The sequence below is a fragment of the Vombatus ursinus genome, unplaced genomic scaffold (genome assembly GCF_900497805.2).
Source record: "Vombatus ursinus unplaced genomic scaffold, bare-nosed wombat genome assembly UNPS02010788.1, whole genome shotgun sequence".
In the NCBI taxonomy this organism is placed as follows: domain Eukaryota; kingdom Metazoa; phylum Chordata; class Mammalia; order Diprotodontia; family Vombatidae; genus Vombatus; species Vombatus ursinus.
The window spans coordinates 5,163,385-5,190,759 of NW_020950566.1; the positions used below are offsets into that span (position 1 = coordinate 5,163,385).

At 36.1% G+C, this 27,375-nt stretch overlaps 1 protein-coding gene across 6 annotated transcripts in view; it reads right to left on the bottom strand.

The window, feature by feature from the left end:
* CADPS2 (calcium dependent secretion activator 2) overlaps nt 1-27,375 on the bottom strand; it is a 700,135-nt gene that overhangs the window by 120,493 nt on the left and 552,267 nt on the right. For all 6 annotated transcript variants that reach the window (XM_027855139.1, XM_027855140.1, XM_027855138.1 and 3 more), the window contains 3 exons: nt 26,955-27,056; nt 22,927-22,990; nt 18,969-19,092 (listed from right to left, as the gene is read on the bottom strand). In XM_027855139.1, coding sequence (XP_027710940.1) covers nt 18,969-19,092; nt 22,927-22,990; nt 26,955-27,056 — 290 coding nt within the window. The remainder of the gene's footprint in view (nt 1-18,968; nt 19,093-22,926; nt 22,991-26,954; nt 27,057-27,375) is intronic.

Genomic DNA, 27,375 nt, shown 5'->3' on the forward strand with positions numbered 1-27,375 from the left:
TTAGATATCTGCTTTAGGAAGATCACTTTAACAGCTAAGTGGAGCATGGACTGGAGTGGGGAAAGACCTGTGACTGGGAAACCCACCAGAAGGCTATTGTATTAGCCCAGGCATAAGGAAATAGGAGACTGCACCAGAGTGTTGGGATTGTCAGAGGATAGAAGGGGGTATATGTGAAAGATGTTTCAGAGGTAAAATCAACAAATATTGGCAAAAGATTGGATATGATATGGGAAGGCAGGTCAGAGAGAGTGAGTAATCAAAAATGACGCTTAGGTTGTGAGCCTGGGTGATTAGGAGGGTAGTGGTACCCTCTACTATAATAAGGAAAGTGGGAAGAAGGGAGAATTTAGGGGAATAATGAGTTAGATAATTATTATATATGATATATAATATTACATAAAATTGGAAAATGGATTCAGTTTTGGAGCTGTTGAGTTTAAGATGTCTACAGAGACATTTAATCTTCGATATCTAATACGCAAGTGGACACAGAAGACTAGGAGTCAGCACAGAAGGTAGGGCTAGTTTAGGTTGACTCAAGAATCATCAGCATAGAACTGATCATTGAATTCATGGGAACTAATGAAATCACCAAATTAAACAGCAAAGAGGGAGAAGAGAAGGTGCAGGCCAAAGTCCATAGGACACCTATGCCCAGGGCTTATCTCTTGTGGCAGAGCTGCACTTCCTTGCTTTTCTTCATGACAAAGGGTACAGGGATGTCAACCTAAGATGTAGAGTGCTGTCTTCACACCTTTTAGTAGTTTTCTGTCAGAAATTCTTGGAGAGTTGTGGTCTCTGGCCAGGTTAACAAGCAGATCTGGCTGACTGGAATTCATGGGTCCTGATCAGGCAAATCATACAACTATATTTTTATGTGAGAGCAACTTCTCTGCTCAATGCTAAAAACATTCTCAAATTCCTAATACTGGGAAAATAGCTCTGGTTTCAGGCTTTGCAGTAAACCATAGTTGGATGTGGTATATTTCTGTTTTAGACAATATATCTAGTATTGCTGGGAAAGGAAATTTACTTTCCCTGAGTCTCATGAAATGGCTAGGTTTTGCAACATCAACTGATGGATTTATTCTATAGAACTAATAGAAATTGGGAGATGTTGGTTATATTTAGTCTGTGTAGTTCCTTTCCAAACTGGTCTATAGGGGCTTGGTCTACTAATCCAAAGATCTTTATCGAAGAAGGTACTTTTATTCTGATTATCATTGGGGAAGGGCAGATTTGCAGGGGTATTTACTTTTATTAAGCAAGAAAAAAAGCTTATAAAGTTTGTAGAGGTCTCTGAGGTCACTTAAAGCTGGGCCTCACAATATATAGTAAGGAACAGATAGAACATTGATTCACCGAAGAATGCACAAGTGGGTTAGACTGGTCCATCAATGGCCCTGTGATAAGATGGCCTTTGTTTCCTAAGTAACAAGAATGAGTCAGATCTCGCTCCTATGCTACAAAATCTTTCCTTCCTCCCCACCAGTAGAAGGTTGGTGGGTCCATTACAGCTTTGGCTGCAACAGAAAGCATGACTTGATGTGGTAGGTTGGTGGCTACCTCCACATTAGCTAATTCATTGGGATATATGTAGATAAATCTTCTAAAATTAACCCAGTAGGACAGGGATATTCTCCCAAGTTATGGACCTGAGGTAGTTGGCATAAATCTGTCTGCCTGTGTCAGCAAATCCAAGGACCGGCAATTTTGGAGTTAAAGGTACTGTTAAAAGTATGTCTATCTACAAATTACCTTAACCATTAAAGTAAGTGGTCATCAGACTTTGATGCCTTACATATTCCCCACTACTGTAAATCATCCCTGCCGGTCCTCCAACTCCTAATAGTTGTTTAAGGCCATAGTCTTCACTGTATTATCTATTGTATCACCCTGACCTTATGGAAAGATGTTAAAGCATAAAAATGATTTTACATTTTGGAGTTGGGGAAGGGATCATAAAATCAATGTATTTCTCCTCTGGGAGGGAAAACATGAGAAAATTGCAAATCCATGAAGTGCTATCCAAACAGTGAAAAGTCATGTCAAGTGATAGCAGGAAGGAACAAAAGATGAAACAGAGGAGTATAATTTGGAGCATTGAGAATCCAGGCACATTACATATGCATACACTCTGTCTTCATCTATATTGTAATACCATTTCCACCTCAATATCTAATTTGCCAAGCAAATTATGTTCATTTTTTTCAAGTGGCAAAGTCTGAGAAAAACATCTCTGAGTGATGGTAGGTGTTTCAGAGCATGGAAGTTGTTCTGGGGGGCCTAATGCTTAATTCTCATGCACTGACAAGTTCAAAATGAATCAGCAGTATGTAATGACAGCCAGAAAAGCTACTGTGATGTTAAGCTACAACGAAAGAAGTAGTGTTGAGAGGCAGGGAAGGGATCCTTATTTTGTTCTGTCTTGGCCAGATTATATCTAGGATATTGTGTTAATTTCTCAGTACAGCATTTTAGGAGGGGCACTGATAACCTAAAAAGCATTCAAAGGAGGATGATCTCAGTTACATGCCATATAATCATCAATTGAAGGAATTGGCATGGGTTAGATGAAAGAAGATTTTGTATGTATGTGTGTGGGGAAGGGAGAAGGGGGAAGAATTATAACTGCTTTCAAGAATTTTGAAGGCTGTCAAATAAAAGAAGAAATAAATTTGCCTATTTATTATAACAAGACAGAACTAGGAATAATGAACAGAAGTTAGAAAAAGGGAAATTTAGGCTTAATTTGAGGAAAAGCTTCCTTAACAATTATAGTTCTGTAAAAGTAAAAAGGGAAGCCTCAAGAAGTAGTGGGCTTCTTTCTGTTCTCAAGAAGTCTCTGGGAAAAGGCTGGATGTCCTTCATTGATTATATTGTAGAGGGTAGTCTTTTTCATGTTTGGACTGAATTAGTTGGCCTCTGAGGTCCCTTCCAACTCATATTCTGGGCTTCTAAGAAATTGCATTGTCTTTGGAATGAATTCCTCTGGAACTGATCTTCGATTCTGGCATCTTAGGAAAGACTGCTCTGGCCCCACTCTCTGGAGGACCTCTGAACATTTGGTTCTAGGGATATCTCTGGGGTTTTAATCCACTTGAGGGAGAGGTACACTATTTTAGTACAGACTACCCAGCACTCTCTTCAACCTTCTTAGACAATGGGCTCGCCATTCCAGGACGGGAATAGTTCTTAGAGCTGATGCATCCACTATCAATACTTCTATGGCTACAATGATGTCCAGTAATACTTCCTGATTTTGTCATGCCAACTGGTGTGAGTGAACACCACAACTATTAATTACTCTCTTGGTTTGTTCTACTCATGTAACTCATTTCACAAAAACACAAAAGCTACAGTAAAGATATGAGAAGCAGTTCATTGAACAAGAAGAAGAAAAAGAGGCTGTGTGACTAAACTGTGATTCTCCTGAGGTACCCACAAAATGCTAAAAAATCTAGACAAAGGCTTCCAATCTCTTGGGAAGATCCTCTTTGGAGAGGTTATATGAGGACATGGGAAAAAAAACAGGATGAGGTATGAATGAGTTGCAATCTGCCCTAATGGAAGAAATGTTTATATGAAAGAGATCACCAATCCATCAAAGCTTCAGATTTACTCAGTGTTTTCCCTATGTCATGGTGGTGTGTTATTATCCCTTTTCAAAGATGAGAAACTGAGGCTCAGAGAAGTTTGGAGATGCCTAGAGTTACTGAGTCAGAAAGTGACCATAGATTGGTTTTGAACTATTTTTTTTTTATTCTAAGACTCTTTCAACTGTATCCTACTACCTCTTCAATATCAACCTGTATTTTAATATGAGCCTCATTTTGGATGAAAGCTGGAATTTTCTAGCAGGCACAAGATCCTTTCCTGTTTTCCAAGTTTCTAGAATTTTGTCCTAGAAAGAAGGTTCTCATAGAAAAGCATTAATCTAGAGAGGGACAGACTATCTGCTACAACTGCTGAAAATCAAGAGAATCCTAACATTAGAGCTGTTTGAAAACAATAGTTCTGTGGTCTCCTAATTCCATAGTTACCTCTGGGACCTATCAGTTTAATGACCCAGTCATTTAAAGTAACAGTATCAGTTAATTCTGCCTTGAATTAGTCATCCTAATGATATTGTGCTTTAGCATAATTGTTCTGTGGTCACAGTCAAATTAACAACTTTATCTGGATTACCTCTCATGTCAAATGCATTTCTAAACCACTGACCAGTTATGGGGCAAAGGGGAATTAGCCATTAGGGTATAGGCCAATGGGAATAGTACATGATCCAAACTGAGCAGTCTATAAGCCAATATAACTAGTGACTATCCAGCATAGAAGGACGTGAAATGTCAGGTTTATATTAAGTGAAGGGATTTCATTACCCCTCCTCAAAAGATTCCTTAACAAGACATATAGTTCATTTTCAATTTCTTAAAATAGGGGAAGGTGGTGGTTAAGTTACAAAGAAAAGGAATTACAGAGTTGTATCATATTTTTATACTGTGCTCTCTTTCATAGACCCATAGATTTAGGGCTGGAAATGATCTCAGAGGTAATCAAATCCAACCTCCTCATTAAACATATGAGGAAACTTAATGTGATTTGCACAAGGTCACACATGGAATAAATTAAAGTCTGTATTTGAATCCAGGTCTTTTGGCTTCTAATCCAATGTTCTTTCTACTGTCCCATGCTGCCTCACTGACACCCAGGGTCAGAGAGGGTGAAGGGTACTCCATCCTCTAAATCTGCTCAGTATATTCTAGACCAGGGATGTGGAACGTGTGGCCACATGTGGCCCTCTAGGCCCTCAAGTGTGGCTCTTTGACTGAATCCAAACTTCACAGAAGAAAATACCCTTAATAAAAGGATTTGTTCTATAAAATTTGGACTCAGTCAAAAGGCTGCACCCAAGGACCTAGAAGGCCACATGTGGTCTCAAGGCTGCAGGTTTCCCACCCCTGTTCTAGACCATCTCTGCCAGGAAGCTTCCTTAATTCGCTGAGCTGGATGTTATTTTTCCATTCTTAAACTGCTTGTTTAATGCTTTAATGTTTAAGGCTTAAACTTTATCACATTCTGAAAACACATTCTGAATTACTTGGAAATTTTTTTTTTGTGGCTTTTTTTTGTTCCAGACCTAGGATTTCATCTTTGTAGGGAACTCTATGCATAGAAACTCCATCTACTAAAACAGTTCAGCAATTCTTGCTTGGGCCACTGAGTGATTAGGTAACCTGACCAGGATCACACAGGTGGTATGAGTTAGGGGTAGGATTTGGTCTTCCTGCCTCCAAGGATGCCAGTCTATTCACTGCGCTGTCTGTCAATTTATTTGTGTCTCTGTCTCTTACTACCAGACCATTAGCCCCTTGAGGGCTTATAATTGTGTCATGTTCAATTTGTTTTTTAATCACATATCCCTATCCCTCACCATTGTCTCATATAAAGTTAGCATTCAGTGTTTGCTAAATTGAGGTGGAATAAAACTCTCAACTTTGAGGAGAACAATGTTTCAACAAGCCATGACCAGACTATCAAGTATATATTTTTCTAAGTAATTTAAACAGTTTTGCTTTGATCTTATACTCCAATATTCTATTGGGATACCAAAAGTTTTTCTTTGACTTTAGCTAGATTTAAATATCAGTGTTAGCTAAATGAGTATCACTGAAATTGGAGATTACTTTCCTGACCTAACTGGTCTATGTGTTTGTTTTCAATTTTATAATTCAAATTTATAACATATTGTCTTCTTGTGTTGTATGCATGCATACGTATTTATGAAGGAAACAATTTATTCCTATTTGGCTACAAATTAAGAAGATGTAATCATGATGATATCCATCAGAATATAATAGTAATAATCCATGCAATACCCAATATACTTTATGTTCAAGTTCTTTCTCTTCCATTTCTAGTTAAATCTTCCCAAATCCATTTCCCTTTAAATATTGCATTTTTGTGTAAGAAAGTTTAACACTGATCCAAAACAGATGCACATAGTTGTCTTATAAAAAAAATCCACATATACAAAGAAAAAGGACACGGGAAGCCTTGGATCCAGGTGAGGAAAGGCCTAAAGAATTGTCAGAGGTGCAGGTGGTGAATTAGGGAGTTGGAGGTAGGGAATTGTGTACCCAGAGGACTGGCTAGTTAGAAAACTAGCTAGGTGAGGAGAGGTTTCATGTGCAAGGCATCAGGAAGTAAGATATGTGATACATGAAGAATGAATACAATGTCTAGGCTTCAGCCCTGAATTACTGAAGAGATTTTCATTCTGCAGAAATGTGGTTTTTTTTTTTTTGGCCTTTATATGTAATCACAACCTATTAGGCAAACAATATAGCTTTTAAAAAACATTCATAAGACTGTTTCAGCTTCATCTCTGTAATAATGAAAATGTTTTTGATGTGTGGTAACTAACTGAATTTTCAGAGACAGGCAGGGCAGTATAAAGACTACTGGTATTAGAAAACCTGAGGTTCAAATTCCGTTTTCCACACTGATGAGCTGTGTGACATTGGGTAAAGCATTGAATCTCTCCCTGTTCCTTAGTTTCTTCATCTGTAAAATGGTGGATGATAACATTTGTGCTACCTGCACAGAAGGGATGCTGTGAGACATGGGTTTTCTATATCTTTAAGAACTAGATAATTGAAATTCACTACTGTAATTCTGGTGGGGTTTTAGTGCCATCTTGAAAGTTTCTTGTCGTCCAGTCATTTTTTCAGTCATGTACCTCTGTGACATCATTTGGGGTTTTCTTGGCAAAGCTACTGGAGCCTTATGGGTTCCAAGCTCAGTGCCCCCTCGCTTCCCCATCTTGAAAGTTATGCATGACCTATAAAGCCCTAGGTTTATGAATCAATGCTAGCTTGTATATCTGAGCAGCTAGGAAGTACAGTGGATAAAACACTGGGTCTGGAGTTAGGAAGACTCTTCTTCCTGAGTTCAAATCAGGCCTCAGATAACTACTAGCTATATGACCCTGGGCAAGTCACTTTTCCTTGTTTGTCTCAGTTCCTCATCTGTAAAATGAGCTGGAGAAAGAAATGTCAAACCACTCCAGTATCTTTGCCAAGAAAACCCCAAATGGTGTCACAGAGAGTCAGGCACGACTGAAACGACTCAACAGCAAAAGCCTGTGTGCTTACTTTAGTGACATAGCACATGGATGGATGTCCAGCTATCAAATGATTTCTCTGTGGATCATTCTTTTGAAAAATAAATTTTAAGGCTTATATAAAGCTTCAATTAGTCCCTTTCACTTAATATTTGAAGCCCATCTGTCCTTTCAATTATGGTCCACACATGATGAATCTTTACTAATTCTCAAACTAAATTCATTTGTGGTACATTTAAATACTTCTAAACCCTCCCAGCTACACAAGTGCAGAAATCTTGGCTGTCAGTTTCCATTACATTGTATCAGCCAAATTGGTAGAGATCTTTGTAATGCATCTATGCTGCTCAGATTAATGAGGTGCTGTTGGAGACAAGTTGCTGTGTGTGGCACCAAGTTTATCTGTTGACACCTTTGAGTAAATAAACAGAAAGTCATCATCCATTTTCAACTGTTTTTAGACAATGACAAAAAGAAAGAAAAAAAAGACTGCTGATGAAAGGATATTTCAAGTATGCATTTATCTGTGAGCCACATGCAGACTGAGTAAAAGAAGGGACAAAGTCAGACACTGCTAACTGAGCTGAGCAAAATGACATCTTTGCTGAGACCTTTTGGTGAATAGGTGACAAGCACCTGTAATGAGATTTCCATGTGTCTGCATAGCAAGCACGTTAGATTAGATCAGGAGCTGTTCACTGCAGAAAGGGAAAAGGTTAGAGTCTAAGGAGTCATTCTCTGTGAGAAATATGCAAGTGCTGAAAATATACCCAGAAACAGAGAGAGTAGTATAAGTGCTTTGTTTTCTCCTGGGCTGTGTACATCTGGATGTATAAAGAACTTAAATGGACAGTTGTTCACTGGGAGGATACCCTTTGAAGGTGTGAAATTTGAGACTGTGTGGATCTTAAATATTGATTTAAGGCTACTGCACTTGGCATGAATAGGACACTGCCTATTAATATTTCAGTGTATTACATATGGTAGGTGTGTCATTATATACTTCAAAAGTCTTTTGCTTTTTCTTAAGACCTATGAAATCTCATATAATTCATGGAATGGTAGTTTTGAAGGCAGGAGACCTGAGTTCAAATTGTACCTCAAACAGGGGTGACCGGGGCAAATCACTTGACCTCTCAGAGGTTAAGTTTCCTTGTCTGAAAATTGAGGATAATGTTTGTGCTACTTACTTCACAGGTTTATTGTGAGGTTAGCATTTTTCAAACCATAAAGTGCTTTCTCCTAAGTATAAACATGTACATCTTTTTTCTCCCTACCATTACACATGTTTATGAGCACATGGATGTACATTTATCCAAAGCTGTGATTCCACTGACATTGGGAATTGCTCATGAGGAAACTGCTTTATATAGGGGACTCATTAAAATTATGGGCAAAATGTGTCAAAACAATACAGCATAACAGGAAAACTATGCTGTTCTGGTTAACACAATTTACATCAACCCATGGGGAAAATGGACAATGGATAACTCTACATAGGAAAAGAACCTTTTATGTCTCAGAGGAGATCTGTGATTTGGAAGACAGGAGAGCAGAAGATCCAGAAGGAAGTGGTGGCCAACAGTACCAAATGCTGCAGAAAGGTCAAAGGAGATGAAGACCAAGGAAAGACCACTGAAGGGATCATTGATCACTTAAGAGAGGGCAGTTTCAGTAGAATGGCTGGACTTGTAAGTGTTAGAGATGTGAAGGAGTGGTGAGAATATAAAGAAAGTGAAGGTAGACTACTCTTGAGAAATTTAGGGATGAAGGGAGGACAAGACATAGAACTATAGTCTGAGGGTGTACCAGGGTCAAGGAATTAAAAAAATCTGCAGAGATCTAAGCATGCTTGTAGGCAGAGGGGAAAGAACTAGTAGAGAGAAAGAGACTGAAGACAGAGGAAGGGGATGATCAAAGGAGCAAGTGCTAAGAGGTAAAGGAAGGAGAAGGAGGGGAGGAGATAAAATACAATGGTCTTCTCTCTGCTTTATTTTCTTATCTATGACACCATAAAATCATTGTATTTATCAACATATTTTGTTGGGTTGTTGTATTAAAAGTAGAATTAAATCAAAATGACTTTAAAAATATTCTAGCTCTAGTAGGTTTTTAAAAAGGAGAGCTAAAGGAGCTAAAAAATGTAAAATCAATTTGAATGAACCCTGTCAAATCTTTTATTTTTGTTTATTTGTCACTTTTCTTGAACCTCACAAATACAGGTATACTTATATTGTAAGGGACCAGAAATTTTGAGATAAAGCAAATAGTTTTCTGGTTGCTAACACTAATAATTCCCACATGTCTGTTAAGAACAGAAAACTTTAGGGGCAGTTAGGAGGTACAGTGGATAGAGCTCCAGCCTTGGAGTCAGGAGGACTTAAGTTCAAATCCGGCCTCAGACACTTGACAATTACTATCTGTGTGATCCTGGGCAAGTCACTTAACCCCAATTGCCTCACCAGAAAAAAAAAAAAGCAAAAAAAAGAATGGAAAACTTCCAGCTCCTATTTCAAATAAAATGCATTAGAAGGAACATGATTATTTATCTATCTTCATCTTCAGTCTAATAAATTAATGAATGATCAAAGTTTTTCCCCATTATCATCAGCAAATGGTTAGGAATCCTATCACAACATTTCCATGGAGTAAAAATCTGACTATATCCTTCCAAATAAGTGACCAACTGGATAGAATGACTGACTTGGGATCAGGAATACTTGACTCCAAAATATCCAGCCTCAGACCATTACTAGTTGGGCGACCTTGGGAAGTCACTTAGCCTTTCTCAGTCTGTCTTCTTATCAGGAAAATGGGGCAATAGTAGCACCCACCTCAGACAGTTGTTAGAAGGATCAAATTTGATAATATATGTAAAGGGCTTTGCAAATCTTAAATTATGATTATCAGCTATTATAAGCATAATTTTCAAAGGACCATAAAACCTTTTCATTATAAAGCAATTTCACCTATAATGTTTTTATTGCATGGATTCTAAAAACATTATTATAATGAAGCTTCAATAAATTTCAAGCATCCATCATTAAAACTACCTTTTTCAATATATTCCACATTTTTATATGGTGATTAAGTTATACTTTGGTTAATTCAACGAGAGTGAATTCCAAAAGTTAACTTCTATTTAGCAACTTATTTTTAGATAAAGTGTTTTTGCCTATGTCATATAATGAGCTCTTCTAATTTGATGTGTTTAAATTTGAATTAACCTTTAAAAAACTTGTTTTCACTAGAGTCTCAATAGAATTCTACTTTAGAAACAAATCTTTTTGTTTAATAAGCATAACAAATATGCTGCTAGGACAAATAAAATGGGTAAAAGTGTTTGTCCTCATGCCTTCAATTGACTTTTCTGTTGGATGATCATCTGAGTCAGTCACAACCTATGATGGGCGGCAGGAGAATACAGCTAATTGTGTCAGCTAATTGGAGGTACACACAAAACCTTTGAGGGCACATGTAAAGGCCTGTCAAAGTACAGGCAAATAATTCTTTTTCTTTGCTTCTTCACCTAGTCATTCCTACAATTCTTATTTAGTTCTACTGTCCTAACACAAATGTAGGCATTGAAGATGCTTCCATTTCTGATATCTTTAAATCACAAGTCTCAGGACACAACATTTACCATGCTGCTTTTGCCATGGATGAATTCTAATGACCTTATATAATTTTAGTAGGGAGGAAGAAAAGGTGGCACGGGGCAAATATACAATCATATATACAGGAAAACCTCACCTATTTCCAACTATTATAAAAAGGCCTCTGAATTAGTAAAAACTACAACTCACAAAGTATTTTTAAAAAATGCAGTTCAGATATTCTCTCTATACATACATGTTAATGAGACTAGACTAAAAACCTCTAGGAAGAGATTTTTGAAGTATCTTTATAAATGATAGATAAAAAGAATAATGAGCATTTTAATTATAGATATGAAAATGGTAAAGTATATAAGCCCATTCAAAAATCGTGTGTACTCTTATCTTTTAAATATTTCTTATGCCACTTTTACTTACCGCATTCCTGTACTATGGATAGCACAAAAATTGACTTTAACCTGGTCCTTGTCCAAATTATTAAGCACTTTAAATGAGCAGAGTTCAAATTTTATTGTAAAAGCATACCTTTCTTGTCAGACTCAGGGGTTGTAGTACCAACACCATCACTAGCTAGCCTGGGTGACTTTGGATAAGGCAGAATGAGCTCTCTGAGCCTCAGTTTCCTGGTTCCTCCAATTAGATGGTTCCCCCCAAAATTTTCATTTAAGGAAAATGCCCAGGCCAGTCATGTCTTCATCTTCTCCAGACTTCCTTTACAATGCTCCCCTCTTCCTGTTCTTTTGCTTCCTGTATGTGTTATCTTCCACCATTAGAATGTAAGCTTCTGGAGGGCAAGGAGTAGCTTTCCGCTTGTGATCGTATTAGTATTCCCAGAAGTTAGCGTGAGGCCTGGCACACATTAAGTGCTTAATACATGCTTGTTGACTTGACTTGCCTCAAATCACAAATGAATGTCAATAATTTGCTCAGTGCTCTGCTCAAGGAGACAATGACATTTTCTCCAGAAGCAAAACAAAGCCCATGAATGACTTCTTGTTTGCAGAGGGAGTAATGAAGCTTATGCTTTTAGGCCATGGTTCTGTCTGGTAAACCTAGGCATCTCTCTCTGTGACACTTGAAATGAAGTTAATTTTCAACTGGACACTCTTTGAGGTAGGAATTCTGGTGATTTTTTTAAAAATCACCTGTCAAAGCACTTTCCATAGTGATGGGGTCACATGATATTGTTCTTTTAATTATATTTCAGTAAATTCCCTAACTATACGGGGAGGTATAATATTTATGAACATTTACAATCAAATTTCCCAGTAGAAATTTCTGAAACTTCTGCATGGTAAGAGGTAAAGGAATAATATATCCTTATGTTATTATTTTAGGAATGTTAATAAATTAGCCACTTCCAGAAAAAAAAATAAAAACAACAACATCATTTATAGGACAGCATGTGATTTTTGAGCTTTTGTGTTTGCTAACACACATGCTAAGTCTTAGGCAGAACAGATATTTATTTTATTTGAATTTTATGTTCCTCATTATATTCTGATAATGGAATACTAAGTTAAAGTGTCATCCAGATTGCAAACACATCTAAATGATGTGAGGGCAGCTTACTGTTCAACTTCTACCCTTAAAGAAAGTAAGCATGCACAGCCTTCTGGGAAAGCACTCTATATCCAGTTCAATTGAGACACTGGGAAAATGAGAGCACTTGGGGGTTAGACCTGGGAACCTGGCAACCAGAGTGCTGAAAAAGATTCTTACCACACAAAGAATTTGCATGTTCACTGTGTGGTACCTTTTGTATAGGGCACCTCTGCATTTCTAGATTGATAATAAGCATAGATACTAAATCTATGCAAAGGATCACAGTCATGGCAAGCTCTAAGGAGCAGTCTTCCTTCTTTTATTTTCCGGCACAATATGATACTCAGTGTTTGGAGGAGGAGGAGGAGGGGGAGAGAAAGCAGTGAATTAATGTTCGTTTTTATGATTGCTGCTCTCATATACATATAATTCTCTGAATTAAAAATGGTTTTGACTCCAAAAAAATGGATGATTTTTCACCCATAAGGTATATATGTGGTTCAGAAAACATGGTTATAAAAATAAGTTTGTTTCAATGTGCAGTTTAAGCCCTTAGCTAAAAATAGAGTGAATGCAACTAGTTTCTATTCACTGCACAGTTTTATAAAATAACTGAAAGAGAAAGTAAATTGTCTATTTTTGTAATATTCTAAATCAACAACCAATTTTCTATTTAGTAACAAGGAACATTTATCTATATTCACTTCATAGGAAATAACATCACAATTAAAACAAGTGTGACAATAAAACACATGTACATGATGTATATTCTCCATATCTAGCTCCCAATATGGAGTATTAGTGTTCTTTGTAAATATAAATTAGACCCAAAGGGAGATAAAGAGGACAAGATTTCGAAAGAGCAATGAGTTTCATTCATGTATAAGAATTTTTAAACCCATAAGCTTTGTTAATTTGTACTTCTACTGAAGATTTTACGTAATGGACAAGGGCTGAATAAAGACACACGTGGGTGAAAATGATACACAGCAAAACTATAGGTACAGTAGACTGGTGAGTCTTTAGACTGATTGTTCCAAGTTTTGGGTCTCTTGAATCTTGAGCCATTTTATTGCTACACACTTTGGACATCTCTTTCAAATTCTGGAAGAGCAACTAATTTTAATCTGGCACTACAATTTGTAATCCAGTTACCTGTTACATCAAATAAGCAGTAGAAAGGTTTCAATGGGGGAGGTTTGAACAATCCTTTTTTAAAACTCATCTTCCTGTTTCTGAGACAGATGTTCTCATTGGCTATATCAGGGATGACATACTAGGAGTCAAACTAATGTGTTATGAATCAGTCTGTATCTGGAAACAGGTCATATCTAGAGTGCATCTTATAGTTAATGAAGTCCTTTTAATTCATTATATCACTTGATACAATGTTTAGCACAATGCCTGGCACATAGTAGGCACTTAATAAATGTTTATCAAGTTCCTCATAACCTTTTCTTCCCACCCAGACTACCCCCTTTCCCATAAAAAGAAGAAACCAGTCCCTTATAAGGGGACAAATGGAAAATGCACTGGATGTTGAATCAGGAAATGAAGATTCTAGTACTAATTGTGCCACCAACTAGGCTGGGTGACTTTAAACAAGTCAAAAGCTCTCTGAGCCTCACATTCTTCATCTATAAAAGGAGAGGGGTTGGACCAGATTATCTTCAGAATTTGAGACATTTCTGTAAGTTGTTCAGGACAACAAGGAGCTGTGTTAAAAGTAACTGCCAAATTTGAATTACTCATGGAAATGTGAACTGGCTTAACTAAAAGAGATGAATCAGATACGACACTTGAAAGTCTACAGGGAGGTGGGAAACCAGGGATTTCACCATGTTATGGCTCAGGGATAGAGGAACAGGAAGAGAAGCCCAGGTACACTGTACACATATTGTCTCTGTAATACAACTCAAGTATCTACAGTAAAACCTCGATAAGCCCATGGGTGCTGTGCTGAACTTCTCCTTTCCTTGGCAAACTCTTTCTTCCTAGTTAAAGTTCACGGCTTAAATAGAACTGGAGAAAAATGTAAAATGTTCAAGAAAATAAATTGTTTTAAAGCATTTTCAAGTATGTTGAATCTCTTTAAGGTACTATTGACATTTTTGTTTCAAATAATACTCATTAAAATATTTAATTTAACAAAATAGTCTCACAAATCTTTCTTCTAGAGGATATTTTGCTAATAAGACTGTAAGACTTTCAAGTCAGGAAGATCGAGGCTCAATTCCTGCCTATTCCACTTACAAGCTGTGAGACCATTGGGAAGTTATTTAAATTCTCTGGCTTAGACTCCCCATTTGTAGCATGGTGATAATAATTCCTATAGTATTTACCCCAAAGGGTGGTTGGGAGGCTCAAATGATGGAGTATAGGTAAATATTTTGCAAACTTTAAAGCAATATGTAAATGCCAGTTATTATTATCACTGTACTTGGAAATAATGCACGTGCATTTATTTTAAAATACTATAAAATCCAAAATTTCCAGTAATCTAGTCTGGTTTCCCTAGACAGTTAAATGAGTAAAGATGAACTGTATTTTCTTTTTTATTTCTAAGGAGATAGCCCTAATCAATAAAAATTATTTTGCGTGAGTTTCTTATTTGCTAGTTAGTGAGATTAAAATACCTATGGCAGAAAGGCTAGGGAGAAGTTAAGCAAGGGATGAGGGAAGAATACTTCTGTTCCTTGAAGTGGAAAAAGAGAACAACCACATGGCTGCTGTACTCCATATTTTAGGAGGACTCATCTTCACTTTCACGTTGAGAAGGTGTAAGCTACTATGGTGCCATAGACAGTTAAGGAGTCAGAAGACTTGGGGTTCTCATACTACCTCTGCCACTAATTCATTGTAATCACTTAATTTTGGTGGCTCAATTTCTTCAGCTATAAACAGGATTGATAACCACCTGTTCCACCAACTTCAGGAGTGATGGGAAGATAAAATGCATAACAGATTTTGAAACAGTCATCTAAGAAGGAGCTTCACTGTGGTGTAAAGGTGATCCAGGATTCTTAAAGGCCATGCCATTTATTGATGAGCTTTGACAGGTCCTACCAAGTTGGAAAGGCTTTGAGTGGAATCTTGTTGATTACCTGTGGTCTGTGGATTAGTCTGTAGAGAGATGCTTATCATCAGAAGGTAGGCCATAAAGTTTTATAATTGTTATTATTATTATTAATTAATTATTTGGAAATAGCAACTAAAGAAGACTATCTGCTAAAGTATGCGGAGATTGCTATTTTTGTGAGTATAGGGAATACCGACTCTGGTGAAATCAAAACTTTTTGAAGTATTGAGGTAAGATCTTGAGGGAATGGTTTAAAGTGCTACACAAATGTAGGGAATTTTTTAATAGAGATTACTTGGTGCAACTTCTCTATTTTGCTGATAAAGACAGTGAGGTCTACGGAGGTTAAGTGACTTGTCTGAGGTCACAAGGCTAATAATTAACATCATGAGGATTCTTGACTTCTTGTCCTGCACATTTTACACTCAAAATGGGTTGTTATTGGACACCCATAGTTCTTACTAGTCCACATATTCTAAACCATATTTGGAAAGCATTGACAGTAGTTCCTTTTTCCTTTTCCTGTCTCAGTTTCCCTTTAACTCTTTGTTGTAGAAAACTAGGTAAACATGATAGTTGGTTGCTGGAAAGAAGAGATAACTAGAGGAAATAAAAGATGAGATTTTACTGGAAACCTTCAGTTAGAAATCGAAGTAGTTATAAGTAGATTTTACTCTAAACTCAGAAAAACAGAGCAAGAAAGACTCTCTTGAGTGCTTTTAAGCAAAATTGCAACCTATAGTATCCTGGATAATTTTTTAAACTTCCTGAGAAAACAAGTCTCACTCAATTACTGATTCCCATTTTTAACAACCCTAACAAATGCGAAAATATGTAGATGATGGCTTCCAGGATGTTAGGCAGTAGATAGGAGACGTGGACAAGAATTGAACATCATAGTAAGGTACGGACGGGTCATCATCTGCACTGACGTGTACCCCCATATCCATAAGCTCATAGGTCCAACCAAGTATTCAGTATTAGGAAATATTTTACTTTTGATTTTATTAATCTCATGTATTGTAGCTTAAACCCATTAATTTTCATTTTATCTTAAGTAGCAATAAAAATCTCTCTCCCTTCCTCCCTCCCCCCTCTCCTATGTGTGTGTGTGTGTGTGTGTGTGTGTGTGTGTGTGTGTGTGTGCAAGAGCTCATGCTTATTGACTCAGGGTACTCAGGTTCTCACACTGAAATTCACATCTTTTGAACCTATAGTCTTTCTTCCCTAACCCCATAATGAAAGGTGGTACCAATTGCTGAACTTTGTTTTTGCACCAAATGCTCACTCAGCTATTATTAGCTCATATAACATCATGGTCTTCTCTGTATTCTGGCCAAAACGGTATAATTTTTTAAAAAATCAAAAAGGAAGACATTGGTATATCAACACCACAACATCATCACACCACACAAAAGACAATGGCATGTGCATGCAGGGGTTGGTTAATCACCTGTTTCCTTTTCTGCTGGGCCTAAAACATAAGCAAAGAGAATTTAGAGGGGAAAAATGAACATTACTTCATATAAAACCACATCAGTATAATAGGCCAATCTGGTACAGAAAAAAAAAAAAATGTGGCTCATTTTCTATTTTCACTAGAATGTGATTTGATTTTAGGGGTAATCCAAATATAATTGTAATGACTCTTTCTCCTAAAAAGCTAAAGCCAACAGAATTCAAGAGCGTGGATTTTTTTTTTTCCTTTGATAAACAGGCATTTCTTATCTCTGAAAGGGAAAGGTCTGTTATTCTCTTTTCACCATTTTTAAGGAATGATCCCATAATTGACATTATTATCTTATCAATGGTACCAGTAAAAGAAAGAAAATGAATCTGTGCATTGTATTTTGTGCCTATTAGGAATATATGGCAAAGAAACCATAAACCTTCATTTAAAGGGGTTAGTTTCATATTTCAAACATGTAAACAGGTGCTGTTTCTTGTCACTACCTGTGCTCTAGGCCTAGGGTTATGTCTATTTCACTAGGGAGGGTAAGTCTTACTTAAACGTACAAGGAATAATATTTAATTTAATTTAAAGTTTACTTATGAGAATAGGTACTATAGCTCAGAAATAGAGAAAGAGCTTGTAAGATATAGGAAGGAATATAAAAGTCCTTGCTCCCTTTAAATATTCTCGGATAAGCAAGTGATCTGAATGAAATAAATTACATGGATTTTAATGGAGAAAAAAACATTCCTATGAGTTTTTCTATATAGAGTTCTGGTCATTTCTTTAAGATTATTTTTTATTTACTAAATTTGTCTATGGATGTCCTTCCCTCTACTTTACTTTCTACCTTACATATAGTTTTAAAAGTTTACATAGTCTATTTTTACATTCATTCTCTTTATCAATTTTCAGAAAGCCCAATATCCCCAACCCATCAAAATTATTTCAATGAGTATTCAGAAACTGTATACTAAGATATTTCTTTCTCATTTCTTCCAAATGATCTAATATTCATCGCTTTTGCTTTAACACAACATGATATCATAATTAATGATGTTAAACTGGTAACTAAGGAGATTTCATGTTGTTACTCTCGTGATATAATATTGGTTGCTATAGTGATGGGATGGCTTTTTTTGTTAATCACTCAGGAGGTTGGTTAACTCATGCTTGTCAGAGAGCTTGACCAGATTTGGAGAGAAAAAGAATTCATACTACAGTTAATCATATCATCCTTATTTCATTTTCTGTGATTTTGATAGCAGTTTTAAAATTAGATAATGCTTATATGCCAACTCTACAATGAGCATTTTAATATTTAAAAGTTATTGAGGATTTTCAAATGTTGATTTAAGATATAAAAATGTGTATATTTGAAAAATCATTAACAAAAAGCTTTTCATTCTCCCAAAGTTAATTCCATATGTACATTATGAAACATTATTTATGCTTATTTAAACAATCACAATTCATCTCTCTCCCCTTTAAATTATTTCAGTTTATGCATCTTAAGAAAAAAATTTAGTTCTGTGCCCATGCCACAAGTTTCAATATCTTTTTAAAATTATTCTAAAGATCATTATCCTTAATGAATAAAATCCAAAGAAAGAGAAAAAAAAGCACAGTTCTCTCATGAGATCTAATCTTTCAAATGCATTAATATGTCACAAGTAATTAAAAGCTCTGGGTAGTTCTATCAGTTTATTTCAGTACTGACGATATCAACAAGTTTCCCATTTCTAAGCGTGAGTACAGAACATCAGAAAACAATTTGGCACGACATTACATTGTTATTGATCAAGATAGAATACACTGCCAATAGTTTAAATGTTAGACATACTTACAGTAATGCTAAAAAATACAACCCACGAAAACACCTTTTCGTTTCTTGAAAACTCAAAATAAGAACAAAGGACAACTTAAGCACGAAGCCTGGGTCTTTCATTCAAGCAAAGTCCCAGGAGGCATATTAAAGCAATGAATAGGAAAAAGCTCTACAGTTCACCAGCTGAGATTTTAATGAGACATTTCCCCTTGCTATGGTACAGGTTTGTTCAGGAAAAGGAAAAGACTTCTCACAGAATAGTCAGTTAATAGGCATTGCTGGCTCCCACAGCCACTTTGGCAATCGCTCACTGTACTGACCTTCTATTTTGGCATATTCTGTAAGTCTAGTGTAATTGATCAAGGCAGCCTTCTCTAGACACTTTCTGACCACTTTCTTCACCTCTTCCGCTGGTATTGGAGTGGCAATATCTTTCATTAAAACCTACCAAAAAACAGGAACAAATCATATAAAGCATCTTCAACTCTAATATTTGTAGTAAGCAGTGTTAGACAACATCAAAGGGAAGGATAATTGGTAAATGGGCTATTGCTTGTCATCTGAAACATAGTCCATTCCTCTTGTCTGAACCATCATTTATTAAACGTATCAAAACCTTTCACATGCCATGGCACCATTCTGCATTACTAGTCAGCCACTCTCCAGAAACACTCAAGACCATCCAGTGTAGCAGCAATTGTAGATCAGGATTACGATGCAGGAGAAACGATAAAAATGAAAAGTTTGAAAAGCACACCCTAAGTTCAAAGCCCAGCTTTTCTGAGTACTGCACTAAGTAATATGTGAGAAGAAAAACAAAGCAACAACAAAAATTCGCCAAGGATGAGCAGTGTGAATTGCTTTTGAATTAACACCTTCCTTTCTCTCATCAGTGTATTCTTAATCACTGCAACCTGCTATTACTGATGAGACAATACATTGAAAGTAGAGGAAAAGCTCCCTAGTCTTGGAAAATGTTATTTTATTGACGTTTTCAATGCCCACGTGTGTACATTTAACCTTTCTCTGAAAGATTAAGAGGGTATCTCTCTACTACTATTCATTGGGCTCTTAAATCATGTCTTCCTTATTTCTCTGATGAGATAACTAGGTGAAAATTAATTTAAAAGATGAATGCTTAGTTTTTCAAACTCTAAGTAAACTTTATTCTAAAAGAGATTTCATGTCATAGTGTCTACTTAAACAGTTAAATAATGACTACGAATTCTTTCCCTTAATACTCAGGAATAGATGCATATTTCTCAATAAAATATTTCAATACACATCTGAATGCTTGTTAAGACAGCCCCAACCCTTCATAGCTTCAATAAGGTTTTGTTATCTTGTTTTTAATAAAATTTTTTATTAAGTAAATAGTGGAAAGCATAGACACAAAATTAAAGTACTTAGTAATTTTCAAACATAGCATTTGTTTGGTGAATTCATTGTTCTATTAATTATTTTGTCTTAGTGTAAGCACTATAGGAGTATGAAATTCCCAATTTCTATCTTTATTATTCTATTCCTTTTTGTAACTTCTTTATCATCCAGGACTCTGGTCTCTAATCATCTCAGCTTTATGTTGACCTATAATAGAATGTTATAATTTTATTAGTCAACATTTCCTTGGCTATTTTAAAATGAAAGCAAAATTCAACCTCATCAAAGACTCATTTTTTTCTTCATATAATCTTATGAGGGAAAAAACACTCTAACATATAATTGGGACTTTATGTCACACACAAGGTATTCTACTGCCTGAATAATCCTTGTGGTTTATTGGCCCATGGGTTAAAAAGCTATATATCTCAATTGTTCCCTTTCTTGAGGTTAGAAGGAGAGGCAGAACTTTAATTTCATTGGTCTAGGGAATCAGAAGGAGGAACTTGGTATTGGAAAGGCAGAAATATTTACAGAGATAGTGGAGCAGAGACCTAGTGCAGGAAGGTGGTGGGGGAGCTTCCTAGGTATAGAATTGCCTCCATTGATACAGATAAGTACCTAGTCTGTAACTTAGAGTTGTAGTCTGGGACAGTGTCTGGAACACTTAAAGGTTAAATGATGTGCCTATGCTGCAACAGCTAGGATGTGTCATGGAAAGGACCTGAACCTAGATTTTCCTAGTTCCCAGGCTGTACGTACATATACCATGTTAACTCTTGCTGTTATCAATGAAATCCCAAAATTGAATTGAAAGTGACTTTCCCTCCACCTACCTCCAATGGTGAATTCAATTATTAGGGAAGATATTTGAAAATTACTTGGAATGTGATTCTCTGCCACTTTATGAATATGAGGAATATTTAAATCAAGCAAAATTTCATAGCATAATTGGCTAAATGGAGGAACCTAATTCTTTTCTTGGAAATGGGAGTATAAAAGTTCAAGAGCTATTAAAAAAAAGTGATCTCATATTTCTTCTGCCTTCTCTTCCTTTATATACTTTCTCTTTATATATAAGCCAGTAGAATTCTAGTTTGAAAGGTAGCTTTTTGAAGGGTAGAGGTTTGGAGTTAGGGAGGGTAATGATTACCATACCAACTAATGAGAATATTTGAAAAGGATAGAGTAAGTGACCTCAAAGATTTCTCCCTAATTCTCCCAGAGTCGTGGAGTAGATCCAGTTGGTACAAAGATCACCTTTCATCACTGGTCAGAGAGTATGATTAGGAGCAAGTTTCTTATCAACACTTTTTCTACTTTGTGGAAACCTTGCAAAGGAATTGGGCTTTGAACAGTGGGTCCATCCAACAGACTACCAGTTCCAAATGTTAAAAAGCTTTTAGGGATTTTCTTGTCCCCATTTGTATTGCTGTTGTTGTTAACTCAGTACATTCTTACCCAGACTTTCCAAAATTTACAGCTTGAAGCTCTTCAATATAAATTTCCAATATTATGAAAATCTAAATCAAACAAGAAACTATTACACCAGCTTTTTCAATTCCAGCTTGCTCTAGACGAGGTAGAGTAATCAGGGATGAGGCAATGGAGGGCAGGGTGAGAATATGAAATCCATACAGAATCCAAAGATCTTATTTTTGCAATCAGTTTCAGCTCCCCTTTGCAATTCTTGGAATGGAGTTTGCCTCTTTTTCCTATTGGAAAGGTACTAACGTGCAATGAAATATCTAAAATGAATTTAGCATAAGAAAGGATAGGAGCTGGCAAAGGAAGCCAGTAAATCAGAGCTATGAGATAAGCCCATGAGCTATTGAAATTCTTCAATAAATTCTTAATGGTCATACAGAAGAAGCAGGACTTATCTTATTTCTATAGACCTATTCCCTTACTAACCCCCCATGCTTTTTACATAAATTTAATGGTATAAGGAAGTCTCAATGAAGAAACTCCCTTTGCCCATATAAGATAGCTCCTCCTCTGGGACTGAGAGTTTAGAGAGTTGCTTAGAACACTCCCAGATCAAATGAGTAGCCAGGAGTTATACATTATATAGCTTGTATATAGCTTATGTGTCAGAGGTGGGGTGAGACTTGAACCAAAGTCTTTCTGATTCGGTGACCAGCTACCTAGATGCTATGGTACACTGATGCACTACTCTAATTGTTTATAATACATAAAATAGTTTCCTCCTTTAAAATGTTTGTATTTTAGATGAGACAGAGAAATATACTTTTTAAAAATGTTACTTTTAATATGCAAGGATGGAATTCTGTTTTCTTTTCTCTTATTATGGGAAAATGGATTTCTACATGTTGAACAACAATTGATTGTGCATGAGATTAGGCATCATTGGAAAAATGAATCTCCTTGAGGTGAGTTTTGGATGCAAAGAAAGAGAGGAGCTAATGGATATTGAATGGAAAATGTACTGACTGTGAGGAATGGGAGTGTGATGAGGAGAGATGGAAGAAAAGACAGGAGATACAAGAGGGGTGATGGACAGAAACATACCAATGGGACATTATAAGAGTGAGGAGGAAGTGAATGTGTAGAGAAGCAAGAAGGGCAGAATGCAGGGATCTTTGTGAAGGTAACCCAGCTATTCAGAATGGACAGAAGACAAGAAAGATTACCGCGGCTTCACGAGAGCAGGAATAAACTGGATGACGGGAGGCCAGTGAAACCTCAGGTTTACAGTAGGTGCAACAGCTGCAGAGGAGAAGGATTTTAACATGTGGGGAGAAGGAGCTGAAGATGGAGTATAATGGAGATGAGGAGAAATATCATAAAGACAAAAAAAGTAGTCAAGAAATACATAATTCTCACTAGTTCAATAATAAAAGGACATGGCACGTGAAAATTCAAGTACAAACTTACCCTTTCAAGTAACGAAAGTGTAGCTTTGAGAGCACCTTCAGGCCGTCCAAAGGGAAAGCAGTACCTTTAAAAACAAACAAAAAAGGGACAAGAGGTCAAACATCTTATGTCTAATTTAAAACCTTCTATAATAATTCCTTGTTCAATTATTCATAATAGAATTCAATGAAGGGAGGATAATTTCACCATTTCAACACAGAAGCTTTCGACTGCATGTATTTTGTTCACTTTCATAATACAAATGCCCTAAATGGTAAGAGAACTTACTGCAGTGAAGACTGAGGTATCCTATATCTTTTCAGTAGTAAGTGCTGAAAATATGTGCTTTAAGAAATGTAAAGATGGTATATGGATAATGATGGGGAAAACAATAAAATGCATTTTATAATAAATTCTTCCATTCTTTTTAAAAAGCCTTATTATACAACAAAATCATACATATACATCTGCAATTAAAAAACAGAAGCCCCAGACACCCTCACGCTAGCTATTAGGCGAGGCCTGTAGTGCTCCAGCTCCCTGTCAGTTACCCCTCTGCTCAGTGTCATATTCATAACTCTGCCCATATAACATACTTAAATCCTCTGCCTGTCTTTCGCCAGCCAGTAGCTCCTTGACCTGAGTCCATACCACATCTCTCATGTACCGACTCTTTGATATGTTACATAGATCCTCTGAACATACAGGTACATGGGGAGAAGAGGGAGGAGAGACCAGACTGAGAAAGGTGGGAGTGGGTTGCACAGAAAATTCTCGTCACAAAGTGGCAATATGCTCTTGCTGCTCTTTAGAAGGAGCACCTCTTCAGTCCCCTTTCCACTCGAATATAGCATGTTATGGACACTACCATCCTGGGGGTTCTAGGCTGGGTTCTCCCTATTTTCTTGAGTTACGTTCAGCAAACCTTTCACGGTGTTACAGGAGCTGCACTGGCCTCAGAGTGCCACCTTGCTATGACTTATTCATCTTTCAAAGGATAACTTGAAATAAGAGAAATAGAACTGATTTTTTTCAGATTATCCGTAATCAAAAGCACTTTTACTTTAAAACACTGCTTTAAAAAGCAAACGTATTCCTTTAGGAAACATAAAGATATGATACCAAAACTCCTTATCCTTAAAGATAGTGGATTAAATGCAACTCCCCACATAAACTCACTGCTCCATTTAAGAATTCTTGGTTTCTAGGATTAGAGTTAGAGTCATTGCAGATTCCAGCCTTTTCATTTTACAGATGAGGTGAACTGTCCGTAGTCTTACAAGTAAGGACAGAGGCAGGTTTCAAACTCAGATCCTTGGACTTCAAAATCCAGCATACTTTCCCTTATACTAAGCTGCTTCATTACTATTTAATCTGGTCATAAACCTTTATCTCTGGGGTAATATCATTATATGAAAAAAAAAAGTTGTTTTCTACTTTGATATTGATTTTAAATTCAGGTAATTTTATAAAACTAAATTTCAATAAAAATAGTTTGTACCTTTTTAAAATAAAAGTGTTCATGCTGTCACAAGTTCTAGCTTTGCTAAATTTTTGTTGATCTCATATACAGCTTACAATCACAAAGTCACATAAATATGGTGGTAGAATATTTCAAAATTGCCTTGAGCAATTTATTTGCCTTTCTGCCACATTTTTTCCCTTAAAGCTCTCCCCCAAAGACTCCTTTCCCTCCCTTCATGCTTTTTTGGGGGGGAGGGGGTAATAGGCAAGGAGACATTTATTAAGCTGACTGGTTTCTTTCTTGGTGGGGAGGGACAGTAGTCTTCCCTATTAGCAAATTAGCAAAATGGTTCTAATCATCTCATATATCCACAAACCTTAATCCATTTTTAAATAAAACACAATTTGGCTCTTGTACAGTATTTCCCTCCTCCGGCCTAAATCTTTTCAGTGTATTTGCATAATCCATTCATTGTTCTCTCTATTGTTTATTCCCATTAAACTGTAGGTAACAACTTTATGAATGGAATGCAACTGATCTCCAGATTACTTTTAGCATTTCAGGTCTCTGAAGTCCCGCTGGGTATGTTTTAAATTAGCATTAGCTTCCATTATACACATATATGTAAATATTTCAACACACTTATGGAGTAGAAGTAATCCTAAATCAATAAGGTATAGAAACTATTAGGACCCTTTACATATTCAGGGTGTCCCAAAAGTCTTAGTGCAGGGTTAAACTATTAAAGCTTAAAATTGCATTAAGACTTTTGAGATAATGTGTGTATATACAAACACACACACAAAAACATGTATATTTATACATATGCATACATTTTTCATACATACATATAAACCCATTCTTTAAAAAGATATATATTGTATCTTAAGTGTACACATATTTATATATATAAATATTTAATGGGAGAAAATTCTTTTCATCCAACTTTTTAACACTAATATTGGCTTGACATTATGGGGTGGCTGTCAATTTTTTCAGGACTGTTTAACATTTTCTTGGATAATCTAGATATCAGTATCTGTATATCTATTATAGATGAACCATAAGATTTTTTTTTAACAAAAACTAATTTTACTGCTGTAGCTTTTTTGATATGTGTTGACTAGTAATGAATACCTGAACTGTCATCATGTCAAGATTCAAGGTACGCTGATTGCACCTTTGTGCTGGAAGCAATAATTGGATAATGGAGTTAGTATTGGAAGGGACTTTACAGGACATCCTTATTTTACAGATAAGGAAACTGAGGACTGAGAGGATAAGTATCTTGGCCAAGGTCACTCAAGGATCAAATAGCAGAGACTTCAATTGGTCATTCAGTGGAGATCTTCTGTTTTGATAAAGGTGTCTGAGTAAATCCCTAGGACAGTTTTAATAATTGTATTGTGATGAGAAACAGTTAAATAGCTATAAATATGTCTAATGGAAATGAGATGAATACAAAAAAGAGAAAATAAATGTGTAAGAAATAAATGCTTCAGGTTTATTTTTTTTGGGAGTGGACCTCTAGGTTGTATCAACTCCCTGAGAATTACCCCCAAGTTATTCCAAATGTCCAACTGAAATCTCTTCTATTTTAATGTAAGTCCTTTTCTTCTTCTATAATTATAGAGAAAAAAACTGTTTTCAAACTGGTTATAAAATGTCTCATATACTTGAAGGTTATAATCAAGTCAACCCATGACTTTTTTCTTCTTCTGACTTAACCGGTTCAATTTCTTTATATGATAAAAAGTTAGTATTAGCACAGAAATTAAATCATGTCATTTAGTGCTTGAAGAAATACTGATGATCTTATTTTGTGACAAGGAAACAGGTAAAATGGTTTTCTCATGGTCAGAAAGTTAGTGTTAAAACAGTGAAATAAAAAATTGAGTGAATTGGAAATTTCTTAAAAATACACTAACTGAATTGATCGAGTGAGCCCATTCATATTTTTGAGGCACAAAAAATTCACTCCTTCTTTGTTCCAGTCTTAGGTAGATACTTGTTAGGTTTTTTTCCTTGCCAAGGACAAGCCTACTTGTGTCTTTTATCCCAGACCCTTCCCATCCATGGTTCACTTCTCTCTAATATTTAATTTGGCTCTTTAGGTACAAGGTTCATGGCCACAAAAAAGCACATGGCAAGGTCTTTGTCCTCAAGGAAGTGAGCATATAAAGATAATTAGCAATGTAAGGCTCTATATGATATACATCAGGTGTGTGATATGGATTGCAAGTAATCAGGCCAAGGCAGAGAAAGAAGCGATCACTTTAGGAACTCCAAGTGTGATCAGCTTCAAAGAGGAGGACTTTGAGTTAAACCTTGATAGATGGGCAAGAGAGAAAAAATAAAGGAATTTCAAATGAAAGAAGGAGCCCTTCACTATATTCACTGAAAGGCAGATTGAAACGATATTGTAGAAAGTTTTGCAAGGCTAAGGATATTGGATGTGATCCTGTGGGTAATCGGGAAGCCACTGTAGGATTTTGAGCAAGGAAGCAATGTTATGAATAATCCTGTGGCCCTTTGAAAGATAGACTGGAGAACAGTACTCTTGTAAACACAAGGGAAACCATACCTGAAATGGCTAATTTGGTTTTCTAAAAGGGAAGACAGCCTTTCTTTAATCTCTTCAAACCTTTCTTTTTCTTCCACTGAAACGGTTCCAATTCCATCAGGTCTGTTAAAAAAAAACAAAACAAAACAAAACAGAGAAAAAGTCATTTAATTACAGATAACAGATTTCTTTTATATACTGCTTGGTGATATGTAGCCAGTATAGATCTGCAAAGTATTTTAATGTCAGATCCACACAATTTCAATAATCTATGTTATCTAGACATTTTCTGACCTTGTTTTTGTCTTAAAAGGCCCCTACAACAAAGGTTATTAGCTTTGAATTATACAGATTGGCTTTCTACATAAATAAAACACATTGGATAAATTTACAAATATTCCCTTCATATGCTGACCTAGAATGAAAAGAACTAAACTATTTT